This window comes from Lissotriton vulgaris, unplaced genomic scaffold (assembly GCF_964263255.1).
Source record: "Lissotriton vulgaris unplaced genomic scaffold, aLisVul1.2 SCAFFOLD_1074, whole genome shotgun sequence".
Classification (NCBI taxonomy): domain Eukaryota; kingdom Metazoa; phylum Chordata; class Amphibia; order Caudata; family Salamandridae; genus Lissotriton; species Lissotriton vulgaris.
The window spans coordinates 533,349-548,356 of NW_028254715.1; the positions used below are offsets into that span (position 1 = coordinate 533,349).

Here is a 15,008-nt window from a genome sequence, read left to right on the forward strand (position 1 = left end):
CCACGCCACCAGCCACAGCGCATAACAAGACAAATGAGCCATCAGGGAGAGGATGGTGAGAGGGAAAAACCCTCCCATATGGAGCTACTGGCGGTCACACAGGGTTCTACAAAGGCACTGGAAAATCAAATCAAGACAGTGTCGATTGATGTGAACCTCCTGAGGGCAGATCTATGCAAGGTGGCAGACAAGGTGCCCACGGCCAAGGGCGACATTGTAGAGCTGAAAGGTGAGGTCGCGTCGCTTAAGCAGCAGGTGCCCAAGATGACCACGGCCACGAGAGCCATGAACGCTGGGCCGAAGACGCTTAAGGACACACTCCAATCAGCAATATTCGGGTCTTGGGGTTCCCGGAGCGTGTGGAGAAAGGATCTGTAGAACAGTTTCTGGAACAGTGGAAATGCACTCGCTTACACCCACAGAGACTGTTGGAACTTTTTGCTGTGGAGAGAGTACACATGACCCTGGTACCCCCACCACCCCCGGGCGCACAGCCACAGACTATCACAGTAAAAATATTAAATTATCACAACAGGGACGGTATCCTGCAAGTAGCAAGCGAGAGGCAGACCCGTAGCTACGAAAATAGCAAAATTACCATATACCCGGACTACACCAACAGGTACAGGAACAACGTAAAACCATCCTAGGAGTCAAGCGACAGTTGTGGGACTTACAATTGCAATACATGGTACTGTATTCAGCCAAACTGAAGGTACTAGCTTAAAGCAAGGCCCACTTCTTCGAGGCCCCGGAGGAGGTGTTGGAAGGGCTGGCAATCCAGGGGTGCACTCCCCGCGTGAACTGCGAGGCCAGAGGGGCAGGTGTGGGTAACACCATCCCCCTCCCCCCCAGAAAAGGGGCTCAGCGACTCGAACAATCAGCCTAAAATCTTGGTATGGCTCGGCAGGAGGAGCAGAGAATCACTGTGGGGCGAGGATGGCACTATGCACTTAGGGTCAGCAGGGGCGGGCAGTGTCCCTGGATGGCTGAATATCATGGGAACCAGGGGAATTACCTGACAAGCTATACCTGTCAGCAGACGTTGTTCCGGAGACCCTACTGGAAGCGGCGCCTGCCGCGGATGTCATCTGAGAGGCGTCGTACATGGAGACTCTGGATTGTTGGTTATTTTTCATAATACTACAGTGTGAATATGTGTGATACACCAAACATAGTGAGGAACACCCAAGAGATGGAGATGGTGGACACACAGAGATGACCAACAGAGGAAGAGAGCCACTTGACAAAGGGAGAGGGATGCACAAAAGGGAGAGAAATTCCCATAGTGGGGGGTTAGACCCGCCTCAGAGGAAAAGAGTCTTGGCAGAGAGGTGATGGATCTCTAAGAGAAATAGGGAAACTCGACACAGGCGTGCTCGGGAGAGGAATGGGGATGACAGAAGAGTAAGTGATCATAAACAGTGTTGAATGAAAGAGGATGAGGGCTCCCTGCAAGAAAGTGAGGGATACCTGACTGATTGATAAGAATGCCCATCAAATGATGTTGGTAACATTCTCCAAAATTAAATGATTTAGGACTCTTACAGTGTCTCCTTTGGGTCCAGGTGGGCCTTCAATACCCCAGCAACCCTATAAGAGAACACAAAAAACAAATCATCTTACTCTAAACATTCTATATGAAATGTAAAGACGTAAAAAGTATGCAGTGATGAGAACATTTTAAATAGAATAGTAAGAGACAACAATTTACGGGACAAGACAGTGTGGTAATGTGCAAAAGAAAAAATGTTACTTAGAGAGAAAGGAGGTGAGTGAAAGAAACAAGAGTCTAGATGAAAAACAAAAAAAAAAAGAAGCCAACAAAGGAAGAGAAACAGTAAGCAGTCTTCGTTAACAACGAGATGGATGGCGGGGGAAAGTTTGAAAAGAACAACATAGAAGAGAGTGAAACAGAAGGGCAAAAGAAGATCGATGGGTGAAGGCAAACTGGTAAAAGTGAAGAGAATAGAGGAAAAATAATGATAGAGGAAAAAACACAGGAAATACTTATACTATATGAAAGGCATTGGTATGGAAGATTACCTGTATTCCCCTCGGCCCAGGGTGTCCGCGCAACCCTTCTACTCCCTGTGGGCCCTGTGGAGGAAGAACAATAGGCTATTTATCACGTATAACCAGAGACATCAGCATCTCAAAGCAGACATGTAGATGAGTGACAAGTCATTGCAGAACTACAGCATAATTTGCTAGTGTAAGAGGTGTGGGTGTTAGACTGCTGCTCTCCTTTCTCCAGTCCAGTTGTCTTGGCAAAAGCAGTGCATGAGATTTGTAAAGGGGCCCCCACCACTTCATGGCAGCAGACACAAGCTTGTAACGAAATTGTCTGGATTTCTTAATTTTTACCTTCTAAACTGCCTGGAATATCATACAATTGGCAAAGGGAGAGCAGACCTCAAGTCCCAGAACTACTGCTCCAGTATCAAACGATCTGTCCAAGGAACTATCAGCAAGCTTTGGAAAAAGAGATGCACACATCTATCTATCAGCTTGATTTTCTCATATATTTCACTATCTCTTATGGGAATGCAACTATTGGTAAGGCTCTGTTCTAACACTTTTTTCCCGCAGTGGGAAGATGAATGATGGAGACATTGAAATGTATGTGCTGTAAAATTAGAAGCTGAAAATTAATAAACTTATTGATAAAAAGTCATTTATTTCAGGCATTAACGCATAAAAGGAAAAAAGTTATTTACCTGTAACTGAAGTGCTCCAGAATCGATACCTTCCATAGATTCACATGCTTCATTCAGCCGGTGTGGGGGCCCAAAGCTGTGCACCCACGCGGCAAAGAAGCCACTGTCCGTGCCTGCTGATCCAAGGGGCCGGCCCCACCTCCAGCTTGCCTGGATCCCGCGAGGCCCCAGCTTCGGCAAAACAAAGGGTGTCACTGCAACCGTGGCCCACAGGGGACCACACTCCCTCAATGCTGTGGCCTGGTCCCCACCCTTATTAAGACCTACAGGGTGATTCCCACAGAGGTCCAGTGGGGAGTGGCCTGGGATCGTTGCCGAGGTTACCCGAGGGACTGGGAAATCTGGGGGATACTCGGGAGCCCCTTGAGTGGGGCGCGTGTCCTGTGAACTTCCCCTTCACCCGACGGCTGCTATATGAATAACAAAGCAGAGAGAGTCCAAAGGGCATGCAGCTCGTGGACGAATATGCTACAGGGACTGACACGGAAGAACTTCCAGTCGGGGAGACCCTGCTACAATGAGTGCCTCTCTCGTCCAACCCAACTTCCTAAAATAGCCCCCATAAGTAGGCCCTTGTCCAAAGCACTCATATTCCCCTTGTTGGGGATGGATCCAGCATCTTTGCCCTGGAGTCTCAGAGACCCCTCTGAGAGAGTCCAAAGTGACAAGGGTGTCACACATAGTGGAGGTCTGGGATTGATCCCCTTTCCACTGAGAACCATATCCTTCCCTCCCGGACATCGGACACTGTATTCATGCTGGGTTTTGTACCCCCTCCCCCCACCTCTTCCCTCCTTCAGTCTTGTGAGTGTGCCCGTGACCAAAGCACTCCTCTCCCCTTGTTGGGGAGGGATCCAGCATCTATGCCTTGGAGTCTCAGCGACCCCGCTGAGAGAGTCCACCGCGTCAAGGGAATCGCACATAACGGAGGACTGGGAATGACCCCTTAACTGTGGGGAACCATTTCCCACCCAGCCGGACGTCAGATATAGTTACTACGTCGTCTCCATTCTGTGTCTTCTACCCCCTCCCCACCTCTTCCCTCCCTCACTCTTTGCTTACCTTCCCTAATCCTTTCCTCTCTCCCCTGAATTTCTCTCCCCGTACCCCATTACCCCCCACGCTCCATTTAGTTTGTCCTCTATGTTCTTTAAATGTTTTCCCATTGAGACCTAGCTAATTGGCCAATGCCCGGTGGAGCTACAAGATTGCTATAGAGGAGATGGGTTTTGGGACTTCCCCCTCGACCGTCACTTACCCAGCCGGACTTTGGTCAGTCTTTCCTTCGTCTCTCTGCCTTATCTCCCTCCTACCCCTTCACCCTTACCCCCTTCCCCTCTACACTTTCACTTATCTGGTCTTCTCGTGTAATATTTGTCTAGCAACTGATGTCAATTCTAACTGATGTAATTTTGTGGAACCTCATGTTATGCGCTCTGATACCTCTGGGTCTAGCCAGCGCTATATAAAACTCTTAAAATAAATAAATAAAATAATCTACGGTCTCCAGGATACTGTCAATCTGGCGCACTAAATGAGCTCTACACCACGCGTCCTTCCCTTCCGCCATCTTGGCCACATCCCCAATAAATAATCCAGTTGATCATAAAATCTGACTTACACAGTTTTATAGTAAATCACTTAAGGCACAGATTTGAGTAAATGACGACAGATGTTTCAAACTAATAGCAAAGAGCAATGCATAGGCCATCATTCTTGAAGTATCAGGTTTGCATGGGCTTAAAACATCCTTATGCTCCTGAGTGCCTTTGTTCATCATTAGTTGTCAGATATTTTTGAGATCTAGCCTGGCCAGCGCATGCGCAGCCATGCTGTATTGGAGTATGTACTTGAAGCCCCGCCCTCTCCCCGACCATATTTGTCATTGGCTTGTGTCATTGTCCTTTGTAAATGCTGGTTTCTAATCCGTTATTTGACTTGTTAGTCCCTCCTTGTACCACCTTGTCTTCGTTTGTAACCTTCCATGAGGACTGGCCCTTTTACTTCGGTTGTTACACGGTAGTCTTCTTTAGTCTGTAAGCACTATTTTCTTTAATGAGTTTCTTACTGCAAGAGGGCAGAAGGGTCAAGCATTTGGAACGCAATAGGTCTCACATTTCGAGAGTTAAAACTCTTGTAAATCCCAATGCCTTTTATTTATGTTTTAAATAATGTTCATTGTTACATTGCAAATGCTTGCTTTCTCTTGTGCGTGGTATAGTAAACAGAAAAGCAAAAAATGCAATTCATCTGTCACTCGCTCAGTGGAGCTATGACTGAAAAGGGAATCCCAATTTTATGTACGTGAGGCAAGCGACACCCAGGTGATATTTAAAGGCTGGGACACTCTTTACTGCTAAAGATGTCATTATTAGCATTTGTAAAACCATGACTTACCTTTTGGATCTCAATTACACACTTTCTGTGAATGCACTTAACATCACGTCGGTCCTAGGGAGATTGTATCTCAAACTGTCCACAAATACGACAGGTCTAAAACTTCAGATAGGTGAGGGGCACGTTAACCCACACCTGTCTCTCTTTATCAGGCCACATCGGGATATCGTACATGGGTTCACTCTGATGCTTTCAGCGGCACCCCAAAATCCTGATCCATACAAGAGAGGGCTTCATTTGGATATTGAGGCAATGTATTTAAGTCCCAGCTCCAGAAACAGAGGAACTTTTGGAGTGCTTTAGAGTAGCCGCAGCAATTGTTAAAAAAAAAAAAAAGAGTTCTATTTAATATAGCAATCGGTATGGACAGATTTACAGAGCACTAAATTTCGCCCCATAAAAACATGTTTTGTCTCTGAAACTTGTATACTTTAGTACCCAGACATCCAACCATCTAAATGAGCTCTCAACTAGTATAGTCTTGCTCGTCAGGATTTCTTCCCGCGACCTCCTCATATCTGAGCCAATCCTTAATCTCAAATAAACAAACACCATCTCCAGATGGGGTTCATCTAGCATCAGGTTATTTTTTAAGCTCCTGTGTGGCTTGAAGACCATGCGTTTTGATTTTGCAGTATTAATTGAAAGCCAACTTTTTTTTCCAGAAATCACCACTATTTACACATTTTGCAAACCTGGGGGGTCTTAGATACTAGCAAGATATGTTATGTATCTATAATCTGCAGCAGTGGGGTCACTGATAAATCAGTGATGCAGAAAAAATATCACAGCATTAATGCTTTAAATATTATGGGTGGCAGAGAGAAGGCCAGCATTAACACGGTATTACATGAAACTGATTATGTTGCAAAAAAGAGGTGATAAATACATGTACTAGAGCACGGCACGACATGAGGGCCAATTAGAATGTACAGAACATACATAGATATACATGAAATGACATGCACCACATAGAGGAACACACTGAAAATTGTCACTAAAGAACAGTAAGTGCCACAGAAGGAACATACGACTGCACGATGAAATGCGAAGGAGAAGCTGTATCAAGAAACTATCAAGTGGAAGCTCAGCAGAGATTCACAATGAAAGAGTGACACTATTAAAAGGAAGGAAAGCACACTATTGGATCAAGTGAGAGAATCAAAAAGGATAGATTGAATGCTTGTTTGCTTATCAAACCAGACCAGACAGAGAACAACCATGGCCTCCACGAACAGGAATACAAGGGGATGTGGCCTATCACCTCGGGCTGGTCTGATGGAGATGGTCAAAGCTTGTTTGCATATACATGCTGCTTTAATTTAAACCTTCCACTCATCACTTCATTGTTTTTCTCAGTGTCAGGCCCTAAACTTGACAAACGTAGCGGTGGCTCCCACAGCTCACTCTACCACAGGACCCAAAATGCACTTAATTGACATGACCAAAAAAAGTCCGAAACCGGCATGCTTGTAAGCCAGTTCAGAGGGCATGTGGCATGGCAGATCAGGCTTGACTGTCCCACCACAGCAAAGCCAACGCAGATCGAGCTCTGACTGGAGCAATGGAGTGAGCAAACAAGGAACCGGAATAATTATCAGTCGCTGAGATCTGTCTTTCGTAGGGCATGAAGTGACACTATTAAGAGTAAGGAGAGTATGAGTTGTGCTAATACCTGCGCTAGAACAAATAATCTGGAGGATGGCCTCTTAATGAACGAAATCAAACACTAGCACGAGGAGTGACAGCAGAGGCGTGCTAACACCTGAATCAGACGATTGAGAGGAGGGACAGCAAAGATGCTCTAACACCTGCAATCACACGATCGAGAGGAAGGACAGCAGAAATGCACTAACACCTGCAATCACAAGATCAAGAGGAGTGACAGCAGAGACGCGCTAACACCTGCAATCACAAGATCGAGAGGAGTGACAGCAGAGACGCACTAACACCTGCAATCTCAAGATCAAGAGGAGTGACAGCAGAGACGCACTAACACCTGCAATCACAAGATCGAGAAGAGTGACAGCAGAGACGCGCTAACACCTGCAATCACATGATTAAGAGGAGTGACTGCAGAGACGAGCTAACACCTGCAATCACACGATCAAGAGGAGTGACAGCAGAGATGCACTAACACCTGCAATCATAAGATCGAGAGGAAGGACAGTTGAGACATGCTAACACCTGAATCAGACGATTGAGAGGAGGGACAGCAAAGACGCACTAACACCTGTCCTGCAATCACAAGATTGAGAGGAGTGACAACAGAGGCGCGCTAACACCTGCAATCACAAGATCGAGAGGAGTGACAGCAGAGACGCACTAACACCTGCAATCACAAGATCGAGAGAAGTGACAGCAGAGATGCACTAACACCTGCAATCACATGATTAAGAGGAGTGACTGCAGACACGAGCTAACACCTGCAATCACAAGATCGAGAGGAAGGACAGCAGAGACGCACTAACACCTGCAATCACAAGATCGAGAGGAAGGACAGCAGAGATGCACTAACACCTGCAATCACATGATTAAGAGGAAGGTCAGCAGAGACGCGCTAACACCTGCAATCACAAGATCGAGAGGAGTGACAGCAGAGGCGCGCTAACACCTGCAATCACAAGATCGAGAGGAGAGACGCACTAACACCTGCAATCACAAGATCGAGAGGAGTGACAGCAGAGATGCACTAACACCTGCAATCACATGATTAAGAGGAGTGACTGCAGAGACGAGCTAACACCTGCAATCACAAGATTGAGAGGAAGGACAGCAGAGATGCACTAACACCTGCAATCACATGATTAAGAGGAAGGTCAGCAGAGACTCACTAACAACTGCAATCACAAGATCGAGAAGAAGGACAGCAGAGATGCATGCACGAACACCTGCAATCACACGATCAAGAGGAGTGACAGCAGAGACACACTAACAACTGCAATCACAAGATCGAGAGGAAGGACAGCAGAGATGCACTAACACCTGCAATAATTAAGGGGAAGGTCAGCAGAGACGCACTAACAACTGCAATCACAAGATCGAGAGGAAGGACAGCAGAGATGCACTAACACCTGCAATCACACGATCAAGAGGAGTGACAGCAGATATGCACTAACACCAGCAATCACATGATCGAGAGGAGTGACAGCAGATATGCATAAACACCAGCAATCACATGATTAAGAGGAAGGTCAGCAGAGACGCGCTAACACCTGCAATCACACGATCAAGAGGAGTGACAGCAGAGACGCACTAACACCTGCAATCACAAGATCGAGAGGAGGGACAGCAGAGATGCACTAACACCTGCAATCACACGATAAAGAGGAGTGACAGCAGAGACGCACTAACACCTGCAATCACAAGATCGAGAGGAAGGACAGTTGAGACATGCTAACACCTGAATCAGACGATTGAGAGGAGGGACAGCAAAGACGCACTAACACCTGCAATCACAAGATCGAGAGGAGTGACAGCAGAGGCGCGCTAATACCTGCAATCACAAGATCGAGAGGAAGGACAGCAGAGACGCGCTAAAACCTGCAATCACATGATTAAGAGGAGTGACAGCAGAGACGTACGAACACCAGCAATCACATGATTAAGAAGAAGGTCAGCAGAGACGCGCTAACGTCTGCATTCACACTATCAAGAGGAGTGACAGCAGAGATGCACTAACACCTGCAATCACAAGATTGAGAGGAAGGGCAGCAGAGATGCACTAACACCTGCAATCACATGATCAAGAGGAGTGACTGCAGAGACGAGCTAACACCTGCAATCAAACGATCGAGAGGAGTGACAGCAGAGACATACTAACACCTGCAATCACACGATCGAGAGGAGTGACAGCAGAGACATGCTAATACCAGCAATCACACGATCGAAAGGAAGGACAAACGAGTTACTTACCTTCGCTAACAATGTATCTGGTAGAAACACAGTCTAGCCATCGATTCCTTAACTTAGAATATCCCCAGGCGTCAGACTGGATCCGGAAAACTTTCCGCAGCAGCACGACTCCGCCCTGATGTCGTCCACGGACGTGACATCACCGGAGCCATAAATTCCTCTCCGGGTGCTCTGACGTCAGTTTTTGTCGGAGAAACTTTTCCGCGCCACAACACGGAGCCACCACCAAAAACTGTGAGAATATTGGAACCGTGTGCAAAAATGAAGAAAAATAGATTAAGGACAGCGTCAGGAACTGTATTTTGAAAACCAGTAAACGGAAAGAGCAGAGCACCGCTCTGAGAAGCAACCCCACAAAAGTGAATTCCAAAACACCTGTGAAGGTAGATGAAAATGTGAAAAAACAGCATTGCAGATGACAGAAAGTCTGCAATTATAGTGTATAACCGTGAAGGACAACAAGTCCAGGACATAGGTGCAAGGACAATTCACCACAAGAAGTCTCCAAAAAGAGATGTCGTAACCCCAATAAGAGACCGATAGAATGTGGCAGAGCCCAGAGACTTGAACCAATGGATCGAAGGGGTGGTAAGAGACCCCAAGGTGACAAAGAAGGGGAGAGCGGGGGGTGGGTAAAAACATGAATATATCCCACACTGGACAATCCAGGCACAGGGTTGGAAAGGACACATGACATATGAGCATACTGCCAAATCACGAGAATGAGCTGAGCTGAGCTATGAAAACAGAATGAACATTTTGTGTTGGAGTGAAGTGAAAATGTCACCCTGTAGAAGGGTCAAGCCACCCGGAGGGAGGCGAGTATAGAAAACCCAACCTGAAAAGGTCCTTGCAGAACGGGGAGGAAGGGCAGGCGTTAAGGAATCTGCGGCTAGACTGTGTCTCTACCAGATACATTGTTACCGAAGGTAAGTAACTCGTTCATCTGATAGAGACATCTAGCAGCAGATTCCTTAACTTAGAATAGATACCAAAGCCATATCCATAGAGGAGGCGGGTCTGCAACTGTACCCTATTAAGTTCACGAGGGAATGTACCCGTCAACAAGGTGACGAAACACGGTGGGGACTCCAAGCCAGTGCAGCTACACCAGACCATGAAGCTCAGAAAAGAGCGGAAAACATGGGGAGGCAAAGGCACCACAAGCCGTCCAAGAACAGCATGAAAACCCCCAGATGTATACCGGGTGAAAGAAGGAAAATATACACTAGATATGTTGGTGTGAAAAGAACAGGTCATGACTTCGGAAGAAGTGGAACTGAAGCTAGGGTCTGATGGATCCGCAGGATCCACCGTGATGACCGCAATTAAAACTCAGAGAGGGCAACTGGTATGACAGAGTCAGCGCATACCGGTACAGTATGCACAACAGTGGAAAGAGCTAAAAGGAGGGTCTATTAGAATAGAAACGTTCATGTTTGCACATTGTCCTATGTAAGTTAGCATTCACTGCTCCATTTTCTTTACAGGCGCCATTTTAGGCTGTTCGAAACTGATCTACTCTAATTCCGAGAAGTGCCCCACTATAAGTTATGTTTCTGCCACGTTAGTTTTGTTCTTGTAATGAGCACACTGTCCCTATTAGCGCACAACTTTCTCACTAAATAGAGGCCTCTCCCACTTGTCTAGTGGTGGGCATGGATGGAAAGCCCTTGGAATTGAGATACTTTGTAAACGATAGAAGAGCTGTAACGTTTTTTTGTATTTCACTGTTAAGCTGCACCTACCTGGAACATTCCACTGAGGGCATGTTCTAGCCCAGTTACGAAATGTACATAATGTATCTTTATGTTTGTCGATTTCAGCCCCCTCTGCAGCACTCCTAGCAACTGGGCAGACCGGGCTCCGCTCTGAGTGTATATAAATAAACAGTTATTGGTTTTTATTCTCTACTGTCTGACCTACTCTTCATTTGGTATGGAAGGCTGAGAGGTGGTAATAAGTGACCCGGGTGACCCTAATCATGTGGTCTTTATCTATCTGTGTGCTAACTATCAACTTTCTCTTCAAAACAATTGTGCACATTGATTACTTTTCAAATGTAAATCATTGTTCATTTCACCACCAGGCTCTTTTTAGAGCTTTCTCATTACCTGAAACAAAGCTTTTGAAATATTGGGTGTTTTTGAAATGCAGCCAGAATAATGACTGATTTTGGCTATGTTTATTTTCCCTTTAGTAGGGATTACTTTGTACACACCATTCATTTTTAGACCTGGCCAAAGACAGCGCTTGGCTGTTGCTTCCAAGAGCTTTTGTTACTTGAAAAAACCCCAAAAAGGTCTTAGAACCTGCCCATTACTTAGTTCCTGGTTTCATTGTCACTCATTTCCTTGCTTCTCATTGGTCTATGCATGCCTGTTTTACTTTCTTTTTGAGTGTTTGTCTCTTCGTTGAAGCATGGACCAAGTACTGATAAATATCTTCAATAGTGTTCTTCCCCTGCTCGTGCTCTGAGATAATTTTTACTTTCTTCTCATAGTTGCTTGTGGTCGCTGTCCATCCTGCCCCATTGGTTGTAGCCCTGTTGCTTGTTGCTCTGTCCATCACCCCACCTCCCTCCTGGCTCCTGCACCATTAACTGTTGCCCCGTCACTTCACTCTATCCCTCCTGCCCCATTGTCTCGTTCCTCCTGACTCGTTGCTTCTTGCCTCGCCCTTTTCACCCTGCTGCTTGTTGCCCTCTCGCTTTTGCACTGGTGCTTTGAGCCCCTTTGCTCCCACCTTCTCCCTCCAACCCTTGTTGCGTGGCATGTGAAATCGCCCATCGCTGTTTGTAACTGTTGCTGAGCTGAAACCATTGCTTGCTCACTAACAGCACCGTTTAGTTTCTTGAATCCACGTAAAATGGAAAAACAAAAGAGCAACACATGCTAAAAATGTATCACTGAAATAATATCGAGGGACAAAATATCGACTTGCAAACAAAAATATCGTGGACAAAATATCGACAGTCAAAATATCGAGTTTGTATCTACAAACAGGTAAGTACAAAAATATCGAGTACAAAATATCGTTTACAATAATATAGTTGTAAAAAATATCGACTTTATTAAAAACAGTGTTAAATTAAATTAATATTAAATTTTAATTACTAAAATATACTTAAAAATACTTAAATTAACTTATAATAATTAAATAAATAAAATTAATAAAAACAATTTTTTACCATCATATTTGTTAAAACATACATATATAGTAACATACTATAATTAAATAAGATACTATTATATTACCGTACAATACCAGAAGTGTAAAAAATACTATTCCCATTCCAAAGAGTGCAAGCGTAGGGAAAGCATTGGATAGCGTAGGGGTTAAAATTACTATTCCCACTCCAGTGGGTGCAACAGTAGGGAAAGCGTTGGATAGCGTAGGGGTTAAAATTACTATTCCAACTCCAGTGGGTGCAACAGTAGGGAAAGCGTTGGATAGCGTAGGGGTTAAAATTACTATTCCCACTCCAGTGGGTGCAACAGTAGGGAAAGCGTTGGATAGCGTAGGGGTTAAAATTACTATTCCAACTCCAGTGGGTGCAACAGTAGGGAAAGCGTTGGATAGCGTAGGGGTTAAAATTACTATTCCAACTCCAGTGGGTGCAACAGTAGGGAAAGCGTTGGATAGCGTAGGGGTTAAAATTACTATTCCAACTCCAGTGGGTGCAACAGTAGGGAAAGCGTTGGACAACGTAGGGGTTAAAATTACTATTCCAACTCCAGTGGGTGTAACAGTAGGGAAAGCGTTGGATAGCGTAGGGGTTAAAATTACTATTCCAACTCCAGTGGGTGCAACAGTAGGGAAAACGTTGGATAGCGTAGGGGTTAAAATTACTATTCCAACTCCAGTGGGTGCAACAGTAGGGAAAGCGTTGGATAGCGTAGGGGTTAAAATTACTATTCCAACTCCAGTGGGTGCAACAGTAGGGAAAGCGTTGGATAGCGTAGGGGTTAAAATTACTATTCCCACTCCAGTGGGTGCAACAGTAGGGAAAGCGTTGGATAGCGTAGGGGTTAAAATTACTATTCCAACTCCAGTGGGTGCAACAGTAGGGAAAGCGTTGGATAGCGTAGGGGTTAAAATTACTATTCCCACTCCAGTGGGTGCAACCGTAGGGAAAGTGTTGGATAGCGTAGGGGTTAAAATTACTATTCCTACTCCAGTGGGTGCAACAGTAGGGAAAGCGTTGGAAAGCGTAGTTGTAATAATTAAATTTGTAAAAATCACATATTAACAAATTATTCAATTAATATAAAATTATTAACAATTACTATTTAATTAATTAACACATATACATTAATTATCAATTATTTACTAACTATCAATAAATATATTAACATATTTAATTATTATAAATTAAATTACTTCCCACCCTATTCCCCTATAATCCCACAACCCGCTACTGCATTAAATTAGTAAAATGTACATATTTACCAATTAATCAATTATTATTAATTAATTTGCAATTACTATTAAATTAATTAACACATATAATTTAATTTACGATTAATTTTAAATTAATATCAATTAATTAATTTACATATTTAATTAATTATTATTAAATTACTTCCCACCCTATTCCCCTATAAACCCACAACCCGCTACAGAATTACATTACGCAATTATTATAAAAACAAAATTATTTTAATAAAATTATTTATAACATTAATACACACTTTTCACACTTATAATTACATAAAAATACACTATAAAATATTATATATTATTAAAAATTCGATATTTTTGCTATCTATATTTTATACAGTCGATATTACTTCACTTACCTTAAAAACGATATTTTTGTAGTCGATATTATGTCCAGTCGATATTTTGTCCAGTCTATATTTAAAAGTCGATATTATGTCCAGTCGATATTTTGGAGTCGATATTTTGTCTGTGCACCGCTAAAAATACGCTTCTATACAACAACATGAAGAAAAACACATTGAAACAACCAATAGCTCTCGCACAGACAAGACTTATTGCCTTTGCCAGTCCTTCTTTCATCACTGATTCTAATAGCTGTATGTGCAGCATGAAAAGTGGGAAGGAAATAGGGAAAGGAGCAGGAGGGAAAAAAGGATGTAGGCACCTTCTTCATCCAACAGAGCGAGCAAAGAAACACAAAGTACTTTAGTGGAATAATCAGACCATCTGTTGTGGTGAGAGTAACTACATAGAGTATATAAAAACACTGCATGATCAAAGATACATCTTGAGCATGTACCCTCTCTTTGTAAAGCGCTCTGATATCTGCAAAGATCTTGTTCGCGCTATATAAAACTTTCAAATAAATAAATAAATAATAAATCTACACACTTCTAGTCAATCTGCTTATTTCCATTTAAGAATATAATGTTGCAGTACAAGACAATACACCCTCATGCCCCCATACACATCTAGTAGAAGCCGTGGATATGCAAATTCTCAATGGGGACTAACCACTGTTTTTGATTAAGAGATACCAAACTAAAGTATCTCATTTTGTTATAATTTATGGGCATTACATTAGCCTTTTTCTGTTTCCTATACGTAGTTCCCCCAAGGATAAGAAAGAAAATGCCCTCTTCATTGCGCAAATATTGCTCACCTACACCCTTTCTCTAAATGCTGCATCAGTCATAGAGAAAATATATTGTCTTTGCAAATCTATTCCCAGGGTCGGATTGGTAAGGTGGGCATTCGAGCAATGGCCAAGGGGCCAGTATCGATGTTCCAGCTGTAGGCTGCTTTTCTGGCAGCCTGGGGGGCCGATTTGGGCTGTGTCTGGTGTGTTCAGATGTAGCCAGCGGCCCAGTGGGACCTTGAGTGGCCTTTCTGGAAGCAGATGGGCATCCATTACCTCCCTTTTATCAACGGGCAGAGGTGTCACTCCCTTTCTCTCGCTGAGCCATCCAATTAATGCGTGCATACTGAGCAGGGGCAGGGGGCCTGAGCAGAAGTGGCCTCACTTGTTTT

The 15,008-nt window shown here is 44.1% G+C and overlaps 1 protein-coding gene across 1 annotated transcript in view; it reads right to left on the bottom strand.

Moving 5' to 3' along the window:
• The window catches only part of LOC147659455 (uncharacterized), a 264,915-nt gene that overhangs the window by 31,846 nt on the left and 218,061 nt on the right, over positions 1–15,008 (bottom strand). Inside the window, exons 16-17 of the mRNA XM_086951745.1 lie at positions 2,047–2,100; positions 1,549–1,593 (exon numbers count right to left, since the gene is read on the bottom strand). Coding sequence (XP_086807871.1) covers positions 1,549–1,593; positions 2,047–2,100 — 99 coding nt within the window. The remainder of the gene's footprint in view (positions 1–1,548; positions 1,594–2,046; positions 2,101–15,008) is intronic.